The sequence below is a fragment of the Centruroides vittatus genome, unplaced genomic scaffold, assembly GCF_030686945.1.
Source record: "Centruroides vittatus isolate TY-2023 unplaced genomic scaffold, ASM3068694v2 contig_459, whole genome shotgun sequence".
In the NCBI taxonomy this organism is placed as follows: Eukaryota; Metazoa; Arthropoda; class Arachnida; order Scorpiones; family Buthidae; genus Centruroides; species Centruroides vittatus.
Window position 1 is genome coordinate 1,358,644 of NW_027122255.1, and position 19,576 is coordinate 1,378,219.

At 27.8% G+C, this 19,576-nt stretch overlaps 1 protein-coding gene across 3 annotated transcripts in view; it reads right to left on the reverse strand.

Moving 5' to 3' along the window:
- Taf3 (TBP-associated factor 3) overlaps positions 1-19,576 on the reverse strand; it is a 102,932-nt gene that overhangs the window by 44,915 nt on the left and 38,441 nt on the right. Inside the window, exons 7-8 of one of the 3 annotated variants that reach the window (XM_067272910.1) lie at positions 14,885-15,167; positions 12,900-12,977 (exon numbers count right to left, since the gene is read on the reverse strand). In XM_067272910.1, coding sequence (XP_067129011.1) covers positions 12,900-12,977; positions 14,885-15,167 — 361 coding nt within the window. Of the gene's footprint in view, positions 1-12,899; positions 12,978-14,884; positions 15,201-19,576 lie in introns of all 3 variants that reach the window. The other 2 variants (XM_067272908.1, XM_067272911.1) reach the window with 2 other exon arrangements.

Here is a 19,576-nt window from a genome sequence, read left to right on the forward strand (position 1 = left end):
ACATTCTTCAAAAAAAAAAAAAAAAAAAAAATCCAGAAGTGTAGTGCCACCAAACCTGGTTTTTCATGACAACACTTCTGTACACACAATCTTCAAAGAGAGTGTTTTTGGCATAAAATAACATGCCAGTCTTTCTTCCCTCTCCACATTCACTGGGTATAGATTCTTGTGACTTCTTTTTGTTCTCTATAACGAAATTGAAACTCAAAAGACAGTGTTTCAGTATGGTTGAAGAGATCCAGTCCAAATCACAAGTGCTTCAAAATTTTCAAAACAATAACTTCCAAAGAGCATTTGAGGCTTGGCAGCAATGGGATTGCAGTAAAAATGCAGGGAGGACTATTTTGAAAGATTTAAATTCGTTCAGTATTAAAATTGTAATAGACTAAATCCACTTTCTTTTTGATCACATCTTGTATGATTTTTTATTTATTACAATAGCAGCTTTGATTTAGTAATACCTCAAACAAAAAAATTAAACTAAATTAAAATCATTTTTAAAAAATTCACAAAGGGACAACAGATGAAGGACACATACAGTTATGTTCCAAGAAGTCGTTTGTGAATTTTTTTAAAGTATGTTTATGTCCTGGCTAATATATTTTTATTAAATAAATTAGAATTATATTTATAAATTTACTAATACTAATATAATAAGACTACATTAAAATTATTAATAAATTCACAAGAAAAATAAATAATTTACCAAAAATATTATTTCAAACATATAATAGAACTTTGAAATTATTACTACTTAAAAAAATTTCTTACATGTAGTATTTTATATAATAAATATTCAATTAAAAATCTTTAATTTTTGATAATCAAAAATAGATATAGTCTGCTATTTAAAGTAGACCTATGTTTCAGGCTATGAATACACATTTTTTACTTTATTTGGCATTAATATAGCCGTCAAAGTTTATGAAGACATTTAAAATTATATTCCAAATTCCTAAAAGTTATATTTTATACCATCCCAACCATGAAATCTCATTTTAAGTACATTTTTATTAGCACACTCCACTATAGCAGTGACATGCTTATGTTAGGACTTTTGTGTGTCTGTCAGACATTTTATATTTGAGACAGCAATTGATAGCAACTGTATTTATTAGTTTTGCCAGGAGATCATTTGAAAATCAAGTAAATACATACAAAAAAATTGATTAATGACAAAGAACAACTTGAAAATCAATTTTCATTTTATAGAGTATAATATACAAAATTTTTGCATGCAAATATTTACCAAGTAGATTCAATTGTACTTTGTCATGCTTCTGTTCAATCCATTCATTGTGCATGTGCAAAAGGGAACTGAACATTTTCGTTCGACAAGGTCACTGTAGGCTATAGTAAAAACTACTCTAATCCTCTGGAATCTATAAACCACATTCTTTACTGTATATTTAGTGAAAAATTCTTCTGTACTACTACTTGATTCCAAGAATTTATAAAATTTATTTTAAACATATTTTACCCTTGTATTTTAAATTAATACGAGGGTCATCCAGGAAATAACGACCGTTCGGCTTTAATAAATTAAAGAAATATATTTTATTAACAAAAACATGTCTTACAAAATTGAAGCTTACTTTATTTCTCTACATAATCACCATCATTATTTAAGCATTTGTCATATCTGTCCATGAGCTTCAGAATTCCTGTCGTAGTCAGGTGCCACCAGTCCATTAAGCCAGTTGTTCACTGCATTCTTCACCTTGTCATCACTTCCAAAACATTTCCCTCCTAGAAACTCTTTGCACTTCATGACAAGGTGAAAATCACAAAGAGCAAAATCCAGACTGTAGGGTGAATGATCAAAAATTTCCCATCCAAATCAATCCAGCAAGCCTGTGGTTGCAGCTACAATGATTGTAGCTGCAACCACAGGCTGCAACCACCTACATCAAGAGGGTGGGCATTGTCATAAAGAAGCAAAATACCATGAGAAAGCATTCCACACCTACGGTTTTGGATTGCTTGCCATAGTTTTCTTAGGGTGTCACAATATTGATCTGCATTGATCGTAGTGCCCTTTGGCATGAAATCCACCAAGAGAACACCCTTACAATCCCAAAAACTGTCACATGAGTTTTTGACAGTTTGTTTGAATTTTTGCAGTTTTTTGATGATGAGGAATGATACCAACTCAAGTAACTGGCACTTGATCTCTGGGGTGAAGTGAGACACCCATGTCTCATCACCAATCACAATTTGATCAAGAAAGGCATTTCAATCTGATTGATACTGCATCAAAAATGTCAGTGCTGCACCCATTCTCTGTGTTCTGTGCTGGTCACTCAGTTGCCGAGGAACCCATCGTGCATAAATTTTGCTATAGCCAAGATGTTCAGACACAATTTCACCAAGCAAAAAACAACAAATGTTTGGGAAAGAAATGTGTAACTCATCCAGGGTTACGTGTCTGTCTTGCAAGATTTCGTTTTTCACTTAATTCTTCAAATCATCTGTGATGAATGATGGACGTCTGGGTCAAGTTTCATCATGCACATTTGTTTGTCCATTTTTGAACATTTCACACCACTTTCTCACATTTCTTTCATTCCTTACTGTATCACTATACACTTCCTTTAGCTGATGGTAAATTTCTGCAGATTTCAACTTCCAAGCATTCAAAAATCGAATAACACCTCTGACCTCACAGTCAGTGGAACTTTGTATCACACAGTTCATTGTTAACAATCACAGAATGCACAATAACAACTTGTTTCGACTAATACTCACACAACACTGAGAAAAGATGTCAAGGAAACTATTTGACTTTGGATAGAAGCCTAATATCAATCTGCACAGTGTGAATGCACAATATGTCGTTACTTCCTGGATGACCTATGTATTTGATTTGCTTTTGTGGAGTGTGTTATCAAGTAGGCTTGACCCAGTGGCATAGTGTGGTGGGAGCGGCAGGGGCGGCACTTTAAGGGGGCGGCAAAATTTCACAATAAATAATAATAATACCTAAATAAGGGGGCGGTGAAATTTTCCTCCACCCCGGGCGGCTGACACCCACGCTAAACCACTGGCTTGATAAACCTTGTTTTTATATAAAAGGAAGATAAAAAGCTGTCATTCTCATACTTGCTATAGCTTAAACGTATATTATATCTTTCTAAGTAACAAAACAATTATTATTAAATACTGTTTTGCTGCTTAAAAGGCTGTGAATGTATTAGTTGCTTCCTAAATAACATATCATTTATGCAATATGAAATTAATTATATTTCATCGTGTCAAAGTAGTTATGAAATGATGTTATATATTCAGATTACTTTTTGAAAAGAATAGGTAACATAAAATTTATGAAATTCATTCTAGAGCAATGGTTGGCACTTGCTGAATATACTAGTTCTCATTACATCACTGAAGTTAAGGTATCTGGAAACCAAATTAGTATTTTAATTGGAATTAAGACATGTGTTGTTTATCTGTATCCAAAGTTAATTGATTTTAGCTGGTCTTAAGTCTGAATAAAGAGGAAGTATTGGAGACAGGAAAGGTACCAGGAAATAAAACAGTCAAATCTAAGTGTTCTCATTATAGATAACAGGCAACAACTTCATTACGAAATAAAATAAAACAGCTGAAAAACAAAGTAAAAAGTATTATTTTCTAGTAACTATGAAATGCAAATTGGAACAGGTAATACAAATACAGTCAACTTGCCTTAAATCAAACACTGATAAAGAGAATTTTGCCATTGTCCTGGCAAAATGGCATTGTCACAATGTTAATTTTCATGTGATAAAGTGAACAAAGATTTTGCCAAAATTTGTTAAACTGAACTATAAATTAACTCCACAACACTCAAGAAATAATCCTACTTCCAGTCATGGTTGCTTTCTACAGTTTTTGATATGAACAATAAAAATTAGTACTGTAATAAATGTTCTATTTTGAGTAAAGTAAATTTTTTCCTTGTAGTAAACAAAGACAAGTTTGACCTCCAATTGTAAAGCAATTAAAACATCCAGTTTTAGTAGATCATTCTACTATACTCAGAAAATACAAGTTAAAGTTTAAGGATGCCTACTCCTTTAAATGGATATAGTTCATGCTAGTTTGCATATTCGGGCCACTTTGTGCCAAATTTGGCTTTTTTTTTACGCTTTTGGCACCAAAACTGTTTTCTACTTTTTAAAATAATCTTCAACAGGAAAAAAATTATAAATTTTCTTTAGCTTTGTTTTGTTTAACCACTCTGATATACTACACTACACTTAAATGGCAAACATCATCATTTCCCCATTTTGTTTGATTTTAAAAATCATTTAAAATTTGTTTTTGTTAATAAATTTAATTCTTTTTCAGTTTATTTAGTAAATTAATCCAAAATACTGCATTATATTTTAGAGATTTTGTTTGTCTATTTTAAGCCTCAACTCCCTAAACTATACTACCTTGACTTTGTCCTTGAAACTTGTTAATACAAACTTTCAAAAAAGCGAACTAACTACTGTTTCCCTAGCAATTTGTATTAATGCAAGTTGACTGTAGAAAATATACATTTTATGTTTTTCCAGCAGTTTAGAAAGATTTTTCTAAACATCTTAAAGTAGCTTTCTTGAGAAACCTACTTTAGGATATGTTCTATTTAGAATGTCAACATTTTAATTTTTAAAGTTCATCTTGAATTCTATCTTTAAAATGTTCTTGGAATGTTTTTTACTTTCTTTTAGGTGGCACCAGAGCACATTCCTTGAGAAGAAGGAAACCCAATGATTAGCTAGAAGATAAGATATAGCACATGTGCCCTCCCGCCATCAAAAAGAGAATAAAAAACATTCCAAAGGGTAGAACCCATAAAGAACTGTAAATTAAAACATTGATGTTCTAAATAAAAATTATCCTGAAGACAACTTCTCAAGAAAGCAAAAAACATTTAGAAAAACCATTCTAAACCGCTGGAAAAGCAAGCCAGCTGTATATTTTCTGTTTGTATTATTTTTTTTATCAAATGATAAAAAGCAAGTGACAATACATTATAAATGATATTGGCAAAGGTCATTTTACAATTATGAAAGCATTGCATAAGAAAGTTGAATATCTTTATGTAAATTGCACCATCAACTCATGATATTTATTACTCCTGTTGTGTGTCATAAGAGTGCATCAGATGTGTCACAGAAATACTAGATATTTCTTAGAATTTTGAATAAGCTCTTTTTTAAAATTTCATTTATCTTTCATTTTTTACTGATGACCAATCAAAGGGAGGAGGCGATATTTACTAAAATGCCAATTGTTGCAAAATTTGCAGCATCAGCATACCACTCACAAAGTTGCCTTCATCTATACATCTGCTGGTTGTACCAACTCTGTGGAGCTTCTATAAAGATGGCTTTTTATGCATCGATTCAAAATTTTTACAGTATACTTGTAAAATTGTAAGTTTTTGTCTTGGTAAGTTTAACTTCAATATTATCAAACTTTTTTAAAACTGTACAACTATTTCACTTATACATTTTTTAATAACCTGCAGCGCTTTCTTCTCACTTACATGTTATTCAATTTAAAAAGGAAAAGTTTAAAGCAATTATTTAAAAAAAATGAAAAAGCAAATTTGCATTCACCTTGACAGTGAATCACCAGCAATTGCAAAAAGCTGAGAAACTAATATGTAACATGTAATATGATTTATGAAAAATTTCCCAATTTAGCAAATCACTCCTCCAATTCCAGTATGTTGAAAATTTTCACTTTCTACACTTTATAGTGTGAATCAATTTCACCAAGCAAATGAAAATTGCTTTCTGGTTTCTCATTCATTTTCAGTATGCATAGTATTAATATTGCTTTCCAGATCAACTAAAAATGTTAATTTTTCACTTATATCAAATTCCCTCTTTCATTCTTGTGTCTTGCAAGCATTTAGTTATATCCCCCTAATTTCTTGTTTCTAATACTCCTGTCCATGTAGTGTCCAGTTTTTTCGAGTCCTGTGCATTAATTAATGATGTTTAGATGCTTTATAAGATGTAAATGAAACATTGCTCCAGTATTCTTATATTCTTAATGTCATACCAGCTTCTAAGTACTACAGGTTGTTTCCAACATATGTCAATTTCTTTCTCTACGGCCCATTGCATTAAAATCATACTATTTATGGCAGGGTTGTCCAAGTTGTCCAACCTTTTTTCCTAATGGGCCAAATTAGAAATTTAGATATATTCAGCAGGCCTAAAAGGTACTTTATATAAATATATGCTTTTAAAAAGTTCAAAATGTGAATATCAAATTTTAATAACAAATATATACAATGGAACGCTCACTGCCCTGCCTTTTTGTAGCCCTGCTTGTACCTGCCAACCAAGAGGCAATCCTTACACTTGCCACTACAAAGAGTTAGTCCAAGGACAAACCAATCAGTGATTGCTTTGTTCTTGCATTTTGTTCATTCTTGCATCTATAGTGGAACCTCACTTAACAAGCATAATTCATTTCAGATTCTTACTCATGATGCGAAACACTCATTAAGCAAAACAATTTTTTCCATATAAATTAATGTAAAATACGATAATGCATTCCATGCTGAAAAAATACTCAAATATTTTATGTATAATGTTTATTCAAAGAAAATTATACAATATACATTGTTAAGGAGCATGAATCATCTTCATCTTTTCTCACACAGAATGAACCAACCTGAAATGCAGATTCGATTTGCGGAAAACAAAACAAAAAAAAAATCACAGATAATATGTCTCATAAACAGCCAAACAATATACCAAATTCATGGGCTAGGTAAAGGCTATAATTAAATATTAGAAATAAATTAATTTAACTAGAGGTAGGCAGTTATGCTGCCATCTCATATTAAATTTAATAATTATAAATAATTTATTTATACTTTAGACATTTCTAGAATTTAATTTGGAATTGGTCATTAAATTTAATATGAGATGGCAGCATAACTGCCTACCTCTAGTCAAATTATTTAATTTCTGATATTTAATTATAGCCTTTACATAGCCCAAGAATTTGGCATATCGTTTGGCATGTTTATTACATAATGAACTATGGTTGTTGATGTTTATACGTAATATATGTGAACCCAAGTTTGGAAAAATGTGTGATCATAAACAACAATGCTAGGGCAATGTTTTTCAACTGGGGTGTCACAGCACCACGATTAGGGTGTCACAAAGTTTAGGGCCGATAATAAAAGTAGATTTAAAAAACAATAGCGAGACTATTATTTTACATGTAGGTAATTCGACAAAATTCAATGAACTTAAATTTTGATTTCGAACACATAGAAATGCTTTTTTTGCATTAAAATGCTACTTCAAACTGTCAATTTTTAAAATTTTTCTTCTCAGGGAGGAAGTTTCCCGGATCCACCCCAGCATTGCGTGTGATATTCGTTTTCATAAAAGGTTCATCTGGCCCATTAGCCTCCCCTTATTTAGATTCTACATCTGCCACTGGTCAGGGGTGTCACGATTTTTTATTTTTCAATCGGGTGCCACTCAATGAAAAAGGTTGAAAAACACTGTGCTAGGGGAATGAATGCTAAACATAGACTGATGCACACAATCCAGGACTTCCTCTCCTAGTCATTCATTATACAAAATGTCGCTTGTTAAGCACGTCATTTTTTTACAATTTGTTTTGCTTGTTAAGCAAGGTTCCACTGTATTATTATAAAAGTAATACTGTATTATTGACAGTAAAAAAAGAAATAATACTCATACAAAATAAAAATAAATTCAATGCGATTTTTGATATTGCCTTCGTTTTATAATATTGTCAATATCTGCTTTTATGATACTAGTCTTAATTCTAAGAATGTTAGTTAAATGGAAATCACTCAACCTATTTCTTTCAGCAGTTTTGATGTTTTTCGTGCATGAAAAGAATTGTTCACGACAGTATGTACTACCCCCACATACATAAAAGTTCTCTAGATAAAACAGTTTTCTAACACAAATTACTTCATGTATCCAGTGAAACAAGAATAAAGTTTTACGACATACTTTACTAAAATAAATGAAAATATACCTAAAAAAATTTAGGGTGCAGTGGGCAGCATAAAAATATTAAGTGAATCGCAGTGAGGCCTGTGGGCCATGGGTTGGACATCCCTGATTTATGGGATATTGGGTAATGGATTCAAAATACTCCTTGATCCTGAGATTCATTGATAAATATTCAATAAGGCAAAAGTTACTGATCACAAAACTTGCCATTATCATGTTTACAAAATTAATATTTGATCAAGACTGACAAATCTGAGGTTTTCTAAAAAGCAGTTATTGCATAGTGCTAAAAATAGCAAAGTACATACATCTATCTCACTGTGATATGAGTCATCTTTTAAATCTTTCTAATATTTCCCATAAATTGGTTTAAAGATAAAGACATTTCCTTGTCTATAAGGATAATGATAGATGAACTGAAACCACATAAAAAAGTAGGAGTGTAGTCTCTACACATAACAATGATTTGCAATAAAAACTTAGAATGCAAAAATATTGAAAAATCTATCCAATATACCTATTATTACATACATGGTCAATAATATTCAAATGATTTCATATAATAGTTTTTTTACAAAATACAAAATTCAAAAATCAGTCTAATCATTTTGAATAATGCAAATATAGTTGGATATATTCATATTAAAGAAAATTCAGATAGGATCATTATTTACACTTATAGGTTGCTATCATAACATCATAATTAGGGTTTCTCATTTCCCGGTCTTTTGCTTGTCCCAGGATTTCTAAATGTTCATTCTTCATCAGATTTAGCTCTCTGAAATCAGCCTAAAGTCTGCTTCCAGGCACTATAGGAAGTCATGCTGCGGACTCCACTAAGCCTATTGTGTGTTTAACAGTCAGTACAACATGGTGATCAGACATTCAAATGATATTTGTCAGCAAAAAATAAAGAAAAGTCCAACACCCAATCCTCTGCAAGATATTCACCTCCAAATGTGAAACCCAAGGGCACGAGTTTCGGTCATCTTGCTTGCAGACATTACACTTGCAAACAAGTAGAAATTAATGCATTTATTATTTGTTATAAGCACTGCAATCAGTGCCTATAACAAATAATAAATGCATTAATTTCTACTGACCAAAAACAGTTTTACCTTGAACCAGTAATACTGCCTATTCTTCATGCTTAATGTTGTCAAGGCTTGCTATTGTTTGCCTTAACCAATGCTCTGCATGTAGTAATGCACTTTAGTGCTTTTGCTATCACTCACACTAAAGTGCATTGGTGGAAGTGAGCCTCTACACTCCTTAAAACTATATAACATCAAGGAACAGTCAAGTGGGCTACTCGAAGCCAGCATAGTTCCATGGGCTAAATAGTTAAATGCGATAGTATTAGCAGAGTGCATAGTATACTGCATGACTCGCAAATCGCATGTGGCTGATTTCAGGAGGCTATATCTTGTAAAGGGTCACATTTAGAAGTATGATTTCCTTTGACTTTTTTGCTCCTGTGGACATGCTCTACAGCTCTGTTAAGGTCCAATAGCATCCTTCACATCTGCAATTGTACCCATTTGGATACATCAGGTCCTGTACCTCACCAGTCACCATTCCCATTGAAAACATGGCTAAATCCATAATGGTCATGATTAAAAAACCTTAATATGCACAAGGCAATGAGAATCAAAAACTAAAAAAAATTACAAGCATAAAACAGTGATTCACCTGTGCTTTCTTATACAGTTTTGAAAAATTAATTTTAAGGATTTCTTGCTCTCAAGATACAAGAATTTTTCTTTATTTACTGATTTTTTTCAATGTTGTGGTATTTTGACTATATTTTAATGTAAAAAAAATTTCACCATAACAAATATATTTTAGTAACCCTCACAAATTTCATTATATTTGATATTTTACTGTATTTATGTCCTTGTATTAATATCCTGTACTTTATATTAATTTTTTCTATTTTCATAGAATCTATTGAAACCAAATTTGTTTTATTTAAGCTTTCAATGTCATTTTCTAAGAAACTATTATTATTAGTATTTCTAAGCTGAGTAAAGTTGTAGTGAAACTCAACATTCTATTATATCTTTAATAATTTTCTATTGTATTGCTTTTCACAAAGATACCAATTGTATTTTTGTTTATCACTACTATTAACTGTTCTATATAGTTAATTAAAAAAAATCATATTATAAACATCTGATAACATTCTTTTTTATAAACTTAGATATATAGATATTATTTATTTTAACCAATATGAAAATTAAAGATTTCTCGTTATGACAGATTACATTAATTAATAATATCTTATAAACAAAATATCCAGCTATATATTATGTATTTAAACTTATCATAAATTAAATTATACCTTTTTTCCTAATATTATAAACAAAAATAAAAACATTAGTTAAAAAATAAAAATTACATTTAAAATAAAAACAAAAATTAATATTTTATAATTAATAATTTAAATATTAACAAAATTAAAATCTAAAAATTTTACAGTGAATTCCCATTTTAATATTTAAATTAAATTTATGCACACTGAAAATAAGTATGGCAGTATATTGAAACTCTAATTAAATAGATTGTTTAGTTCAGGAAGTCACACATGTTTATTTACTAAAAAATGTTTTCGGCCATTATTCCGACCATCCTTAGGTAAAGGTGACCGCAATAACAGCTAAAATTCATTTCTTTTAGTAACAGGCTGAATACTATCTTCTACAGGATGCTATTTATTTATTAACCTAATTATTCATTCCACGATTATGTTAACATATAAAAAATATTTTGAAAATGAAAAAATTATTATTTAATTACTGAAAATATGTTAGAATTTCTAGTATTTGAAATTTTAAAGATTAAGCCATACTGAATGCTTAAAGATAAAATGAATTCTCATTCATTAAAATTCTACTAATAAATTTTTTTTTTAAATTAAAAGATGGGTTTAATTTTGAATTCTATGTCTAAAATACATATTTCATTTACATTTCATAACATGTTTCAATATATTATTTACTTTGCAAAATTATATTAAATTGGGAAATCACTGATTTTTTTTATTAATCACTAAAGGAAAAAACTACCAAGGAGAAACAAAATCTAAGAGAGTGCAATATTAAATTTTTGTGAAAGCCAAACCCATTCCAGAGAATAAAAATAAAAAGATAGGTAGAAAATTATTAGCCACAATAAATCATATTTTAATATATAAAATATTTACACTTAACTTTTTAAAAATAAAACTGTAAACTTCAATAATAATAATATATAAATTCTACAGTAATTTAGCTGTTACTAAAGACTTGAATACTATAGTAATAATAAAAATACAATTCTTGTTTAATTCTATAAGCTGAAACTTTCAATAGACATATAAGTAAAATAATTCAGACATACATTTCCGTAGTTGCTTAGAAATAATAACTTTTTTATTGATGTTGCAAAATATATAATTTAATTTCTTAATTAAAAAAGCAAATATTTTCATTTTAAACAACCCAAACTTTATTATATTTTTTATAAACAATAATTTGTTAATATTATATTTGGTCGTTCAGAATTTTTAGATTTACAAACATTCTCCCATAATATATCAAGAAGTCAAATCTGATAATCATGATGCCCAATGCATAGATCTTTGTGGATCTTATACATGAAATCTAAATAAATTTAAGTATTTAAATAATCATTAAAATATGAAGATAACCCATCATACTAATACCATATCTGCCATTAAATAGTAATTATTCTATGAATAAGTAATGAAAAGAAGACTGAGAGTTTTTATTACTTTTTATTTACTGATGTATGAGACAATTTTTGAACAGTTGTTTGTAATTAAATCTACTAAAAAAAGTTAAGATGATTTATTCTTATCTATTTATTTTTACCAAGTCAGATATCTATTTAAATAATATTATAAATATAAAATTTGATTAAACTACAATAAAAACCATTGTTATCCTTTTTTACTTTTTTGATTTTTCATGCAAGGTGAACTTTAATAATGATAAACTTATTTTAAAAGACTATAAAGTGTTTATCATTACTTTAAAGTTCACCTCAGATGAAAAATCAAAAAAGTAAAAAAGGATAACAATGGTTTTTACTGTAGTTTTATCAAATTTTATATTTTTAATTTAATTTAAAGTAGTTTGTAATGTTAAATTCATTTAAAAATGTTTTTAGCTTATTTAAGTATTTTGAAATAACGACAACAAATAAATGCAAAATATATTATTAAAAACTTTGATTTCTTTATTAAAAATAAGATGTTTTCATTTTACTTATGTTATATATTACAAAATATCATTTAAAATAGTCAATGTTTAAATCATTTATCTTTTACTTTGAAAGTAATAATAAGTAAATTTAAATTTCAGCTTTTAGAATTAAATATATAAATTGTATTTACTTGCATTAATATTTTAACTATATAGATGATAATAAGTTTTTCTTAAAGTAAAAAGTTAAGTTTTCTAACTAGCAATCAGAAATAAAACTATTTATTAAAATTTATTAAAAAGTTTTGATTTACTGAAGGCGAAATTCAAAGACCAATAGTATATTTCAGAAAATTTTAATATATTCTTTTGTAACTGACAGCAAAATATTTCAGAGAGCTTGCACAAGTGAAAGAAAGCATCACCACAAGTATTAGTAACCAAAGAAAATAAATTAATGATACAGTTTGCTTTTTCTATTCACAGTTATTTTTTCTACTAAAATTAATCAAATGCATTCCGAATATAAAAACAAAATAATCAGGATAGAATTTAGAGATGTAGGAAATGAAACTACATAGAATAAAAAATTTCAAGATTGATAAATCATCATCAAAAAGCACAATTGTGTATTCTTAAACAAATAATTTATGAAGTTAGTGCAAAAAGATAATTTTTCCCCACTAACTTGTTTTGCTTTTTTTCCAAACTGCAACTGGTCAACAGAAAACATATGTTGGCCTTCATCAATTTTACTTGAACACTCCTGTCATAGATAATGGACATAAAATGTAGAATACACATATTGACAATCAAATTTTGAAAGGCTAAATTATCATATTTCATGCATACCATTTAAACAAAACTAAAAAAATTGAAAAAATAAATGTAATCAAGTCTTTAAATTTTACTCCTGGAAAAATTATTATTAAAATCTTGGAAAAAATCTTTGAAATTATTATATACTCTCTTTAATGTTCTAATTATTTATGAAATTATGCAATTTTCAAACAATTACTCATAATAATAAAACAATTTCAAATTTTATTTTTTGTTATATTATTTCTTATTTAATAAATTATCAATTTGTTTGAGACTAACAATATATTAACTGACAAATTTTTAAAATATATTAATATGTAACTGTACTATTAAATAAAAATCAAATGGTTTAATTAATCAAAGCAAATTTTTATGAAATGAACAGTAGTAATCTTTAAATAAATTTCTTGTTGAATAATAATGGTAATTTAAAAATTAATATTTTCACCATTTACATTGTTTCATCTTGTTATATCATCTATAAATATGATGTATTGCATTTGACAGATTCAATCTATAAATATATATGTATTGAATTATAACTTAATGTAAAAACTAGTGTTATATAATACACCTTTAAAATATATGGATAATCTTATTTAAATCTAGTAAAATCTCAGTTAAATACTATGATATAAATATCCTACAAATTTTTTTCTGTTTTAGTTAATAAATATATAATTATACATGTATAAAAAAAAAGATATAATAGTAAATATGAATAAAATTTTGAATTTCAAAAGTTATAAAACCTCAACAAATTATGAGAAAAAGTTATTAGATGTTAATTAAATTTCCAAATTATAAGAATTGAAAATGAAATCTGTCAAGTAACAAATTGTCAAACTCCTAGTTAAAATTTTTCTCCATAGACTGTAGCTTAAATAAATCATTCAACAGGCCTTTTACAATCTTCAAAAAACTTATGTTTAATATCAATATTTATTAATAATAATAAAGTTTGATTTCTTAAGTTAATTTGTTTTTCATATATATTATTAGTTAATATTAAATTCTATATCATATTAAATTTATTTAAATAAGTTAAGTATTAAAAACCTTTAAACTCTAATAAGAAAAGTCTATTAAACTTTATCTACTGAATTTAAAAAATTTTGAATATTTATTTATTCATTTGTTCATTTGAGTTACTATAAATTTTACTTTGAAAAAATATTCAGAATGTTAAAGACAACAAAATTGTAGAAATGGTAAAAGTCAGATATCTGTCTGTAAGTATAATTATTTTTATATAAAAAAAATTAATGTATTTTTGATATGAGAAGGATTTTTTAAAGTAAAAAATATTAATATAAAAAAATAAAATATTGTACCGTTTTTATAATAGAAATTTATTTAAATATATATTAAAAGTATTTAAATTACATTGACTGATAATTAATTTTTAAAGCTGATTATCATTCTGTTTTAAGAATTGATATTTATATGCTATGCATACATAAACTAAGATTAAATATTGTGTATGTTTACAAAAAATTAATTAATTATAACTTCAGTTGTAATTTTAAGGAGTATATAAAATTTTTTTTAAAGAAAAGCTAAATTAATAAATGGATTTTGATTTTATAATGTACGAAAACAAAAATTACGAAAGAGAATTTAAACATTTCTTGTATAACAATAATTTAAAAATTTATCTTATAGTTCAATGTAAATTATTTTTTGATTATCAATTCTATTTGATTTAAATTAATAATTACTTCTTTTAAAAATGTTTTAAAGTAATTTCCACCTAAAAGGATCTTTAATAAACTTTAAAAAAGGATCATAAAAATTTTAAAAAATTATTTGTGTAATTAAAGTTAAATTCTTACACCTTATAATACTTACAACAAAAGTGCCCAATGTTTCTATTATAACAGTTCTTGCTGGTGGTGATGATGAAGCTGTTACTTTTTTACCTACAGCCGTTTGAGATGATTTTCCTTTAGGAGCAGTTCTTGGGTGACCCTTAGGATTAGAAATTGAAGGTGCAGGCACTGGAGGAGGAGTCAATGGTGCTGGTGGAGAAGCTGGTATTTGTTCTACTTGTAGTGGCGGAGATGGTGTTTTGACCACAGGAATATCAGGTACATTCTCCACTTCTGGGCTTGATGAACTCGATGGAGGGGAGCTTGTACCAGTTTTGGATAATGATTTAATCACACTAAATTTATATATATTAAATAAATACAAATAGCCATAACATTTTCAAAATTGAAATATTTTAATTGTCACTATTTGAGAGTTTAAGCATCATCATTTAAGCTTTCAGATAGTGAAGGATATTCATTATATCTATATATAGATTTTTATTCTTATTGCAAGAAAACCAATTCCCATAAATTACATTCCATCAAATTATATCAATCCAATGTTAGTTTTTGTAAATATTTTAGAATGTTTGTTTATAAGATTAAATGTTGATAATCTCCAAAAGTAATATTTAAAAGTAATTTTTTTTAATTTACTATTCAAATTTGTTATAAATTTCTTACGAAAAAGTTATCTATCTTCTTTTAAAAAAAACTAACTAAATAAATAATATACAAAACTTTGAACAAATGTTTAAATTATATTATGAATATAAAAGAAATTACTAATAATTATAAAATTAATTTTTTTTAATTATTTCTATTATTTGCAATAAAACATGCTGAGTGTTATATTAAAAATCTGATTAAAACAAAATATAAATTTATTATTTTCAAACAAAAATTTATTATTTTTAATTGTTAGTATCATTGTATATTTTCTTAACTCTATAGCATTTATAATAAAACATTTCATAAACAGCACATTTGTTATATTATTTTAAAGCAGCAATCAAAAGTCTGAAATAATTTGGCTAAGGTATTAAAAATAAAAGTTTATTAATGATATTTTCATATATTCAGTTATTGTTGTTTATATGTCATGAAATGTCAATAATGTGAAAGACAAAGTAAAAAATTTTTTGAATTTTTTACTTCAAATATATAATTTTATTTATTCGTTCTATAAAATATAATTATTGATACTTGTTATTCATTTTGTTGCAATTATTTATAGTTTATTTTTCAAATTATACAACCAAGTACATTTTTCTTCTTTTTCTAAATAAGACTAATAAAAGAATGTGCGTAGTGTATATCAATAAACTTCACATATTCACTGTTGAAATGTATTGGTTAATAAAGTACCAATACATTTCAAAAACATTAGAGGAATGTGAATAGATATGATATTCTGTTCATGTCTGAAGATAGCCTGTTAACTAGACTGGAAACATTAGTCTTTCTCCAACCTTAGGGTGTGACTATGCAGATGCAAATTTAGAGCGAGCGAGAGGTTGCGAGCGATTTAGTTTTCGTAAAGGAAAACCATGCACAAGTGAGAAGCGCGAAATATAGCTGGCGAGAGCAAATTTCTGGTTCTCGCACATATCTGACAGGTTTTGATATTTATCGCGTCTCGCCTCTTCTCGCTACATATTCTCGCTGGCTGGAAAAATTCACTCACTCGCATCTGCATAGTCGCACCCTTACCCTATTATTAAAGGTATATTGGTTACTTCCTTAAATTAACTGCTGTGGTTAATTTGATTTTATAATGCTACTTTATTATGTTAACATTTTATGTTTCAATAAAATACTTCATATTTTGATTTTATGTTTCATTTTAAGATGTGAAATGTCAATGCTAATATCAAGCACTTTTACTAAATTAGAAATATCAACTCAAGATGTGTTTAAAAAAAATTTTGGATTTCACAGCTAAACTGACTTAAAATTTGATAGGCCAAAAACGTTAGTTACGTTTAAATCAATTTTCTCAGCAATTTAAGGTAATGTAAATGTTGCAGCAATTCAGTTTACTGGTTATCAAAATGAGCTTGCTAACTGTAATTATGTACAAAATATAAGATTTTTAGAAAAATATTTGAAACAATAAAACAGAAACTTGTTCTAAAAATCATTATTTTTATGATACTGAAGTGATAGCCAATCAAAATCAGATTTATGCTAGAAACAGATTTTTAAATTATTTATTCTAATTTAGTAATATCATTGACTAGACATTTTATAAATGTCTCTGATATGTGAATATAAGTTTCTCTTTCAAAAAAAATTACTTATAATACTTTCCATTTTCTTAAATTACTTTAACAGAAAATGCATAGTGAGAACTGAGATCTTCATTTAAATAACAAAATATCAGATCATACTCACAAACAAAGTATAAAGTATTTTAACAAAGTTTGGAATTATTAACATTTTAAGTCTCAAAATTCATAAAACATTACTTCAAGACCCATCAGATGATTACAATCTACGGTGATTCATTTCTGCAATATACTTTTAAACGTGGATTATTCATATATTTGATTTCCATTTTTATCACAAATACTGTTTAATTAAAGTTTTCTATATTGTCAGAGCTTATGACTTAATTTTTAGTAGTTTATTTGCTGCCTTGGTAATGATTACTAGTGGTGCTTCTCAGAAAGACCTGGTCCATATGGCAATATTATCTCCCTTCCCAATAGAAAGGTATAACATGCTTCCTTAGAAGCTAACAGGATACAAGAGGAAACATGAATGAGATTAAAAACATGATTGAGAATGGAGTTTTAGGGCAGAAAAGAGGCAGAAGAAAAGGAGAAAGGAAAAGAAAAACACCATTCCAGCCAGCACTGAAGTTAGAGTGGATCATGAAGGTAGGATCCCTAACAATTAAAATGAGTTTCTCCAGTCTTACTTTGCTGGGAATATCAGTTTTTTTATTTATGTAGTTTTCATTTTCTGTCTTTTTTTGTAATAAATGTATTTAAAAGTCTACAGAGATTTAGGTTCATCTAGGTGGACTAAAGTATCACAGGCATATATAATTGTTTGTTAAGTTCAATTTCAACAGAGATCACTAAAGAAAGACAAAATCTTCACTTATATAAAGTGAAGATTTTAAAAATATATATACACACACAGCGTAGCCAATTTATTATGACCATATACTTAGTACATTGTAGGGTCACTCTTTGCTTGCAATACTTCTGCAATTCTTTTTTTGCATAAACTCCACGAGATGTTGGCAAATAGTTTGAGAAATCTGATACCATATCCGATAAATTGCATTTCCAATTCATTAAGAATGGATAGTTCTGGATCCAACTACCTGATGTCACTTTTGATCTCATTCCACAAATGCTCAATTAATTTGAGCATTCAGACATTTTACACATGCCTTATGTTAAGGCCTGCTTTTTTCTTTGGTAGTCCACTCTTTGTACATATAAACAACAGCCGTTCTCAAACACTTCATAAGCGAAGCAGTTTTGCTGATACTCACACCACTGCTTCTAGCACCCACAATCATTCCATGTTCAAAGTCTGTTAAATCAGGTCTTTTACTCATACCTTCACATGCAATTTCCTACAACTCAACTGTCCATACAAGCATCCATCAATCTTTTTTTATACCAATCTCGTCCTTTGGTGACAATAAATTATATATATATATATATATATATATAAAATGTTTTAAAAGAAACCCTAAAGTGATGAGATAATAGTGAAATTTTTTACAAATAATTTCATTAACGCTAAGCATTTCATGTTGATTTTTTGAATTTAAATAAAAATGTTTTCAGAAGTTTCTATTATCATCATAAATTCCATTAATAGAATAACAAAATAGAATCTAACTATTCTACGGACAAAACTGACAATAAAAATAAAAACATTCAAAAATATTTTTCTTGTTAAAAATTTATTTTGATAAAAAAATTATGATTTTTATTTGTGTTTATCTATTAAAAAGTCATCTGAAATTAAATGATTATCAATTTATTATCCTATATTATAACTGGGTTTTTGTCAGATATAATTTATACTAAAAATAAAAATGAATGAGATGTACTGTATAGTACATCACATGTATCAATGCAGATGAAGAAGAATTCAGTTTTCTGGTTTTAACACTAAAAAAATGAATTGTTCTTCATCTGCATTAATGCATGTATGCCTTTGTCTCTCATGTATGCCTTAACTTTTTTTAGAAATGAAGCCAGCCATTGGCATAGCTTTTTCAATCTCCTTCGAGCTGATGCTTTATTCTTGTGTTATCCACAAGACTAAAGCAACAGCTTGAGAGATTGAAAAAGCTTTATTTTACAAAGTCCAGATTAGTTCTAGAATGTATAAAGTTCAACACCAAATCTTTTCCAATGTCTATCAATTTATCTACATTAATCAGGGAAAAAAGATTGATTGCTCAAACAAAAACATTTCCATACACTATATCTGTTATTTACATCCAAATATCAATTAAGGCTGCTTTCACATGATTTGGGTGTTTGTCCATTCAGATACCTGGATAGGCAATGCACTTATGTTGTTTTCAGATAACATCTGGCTGAAATCCTGGTTTCTCCCCACACTGAAAATTATCGTCTCCTCTCCCTTCCTTTGTTATAAAATTTTCTTTCTGCTGCATTCAAAATCCTTTTTCAAGTCTACACAAATGTTTTTTCATGCTTTCCTGGTTTTATTCCCGTCCTTGTAT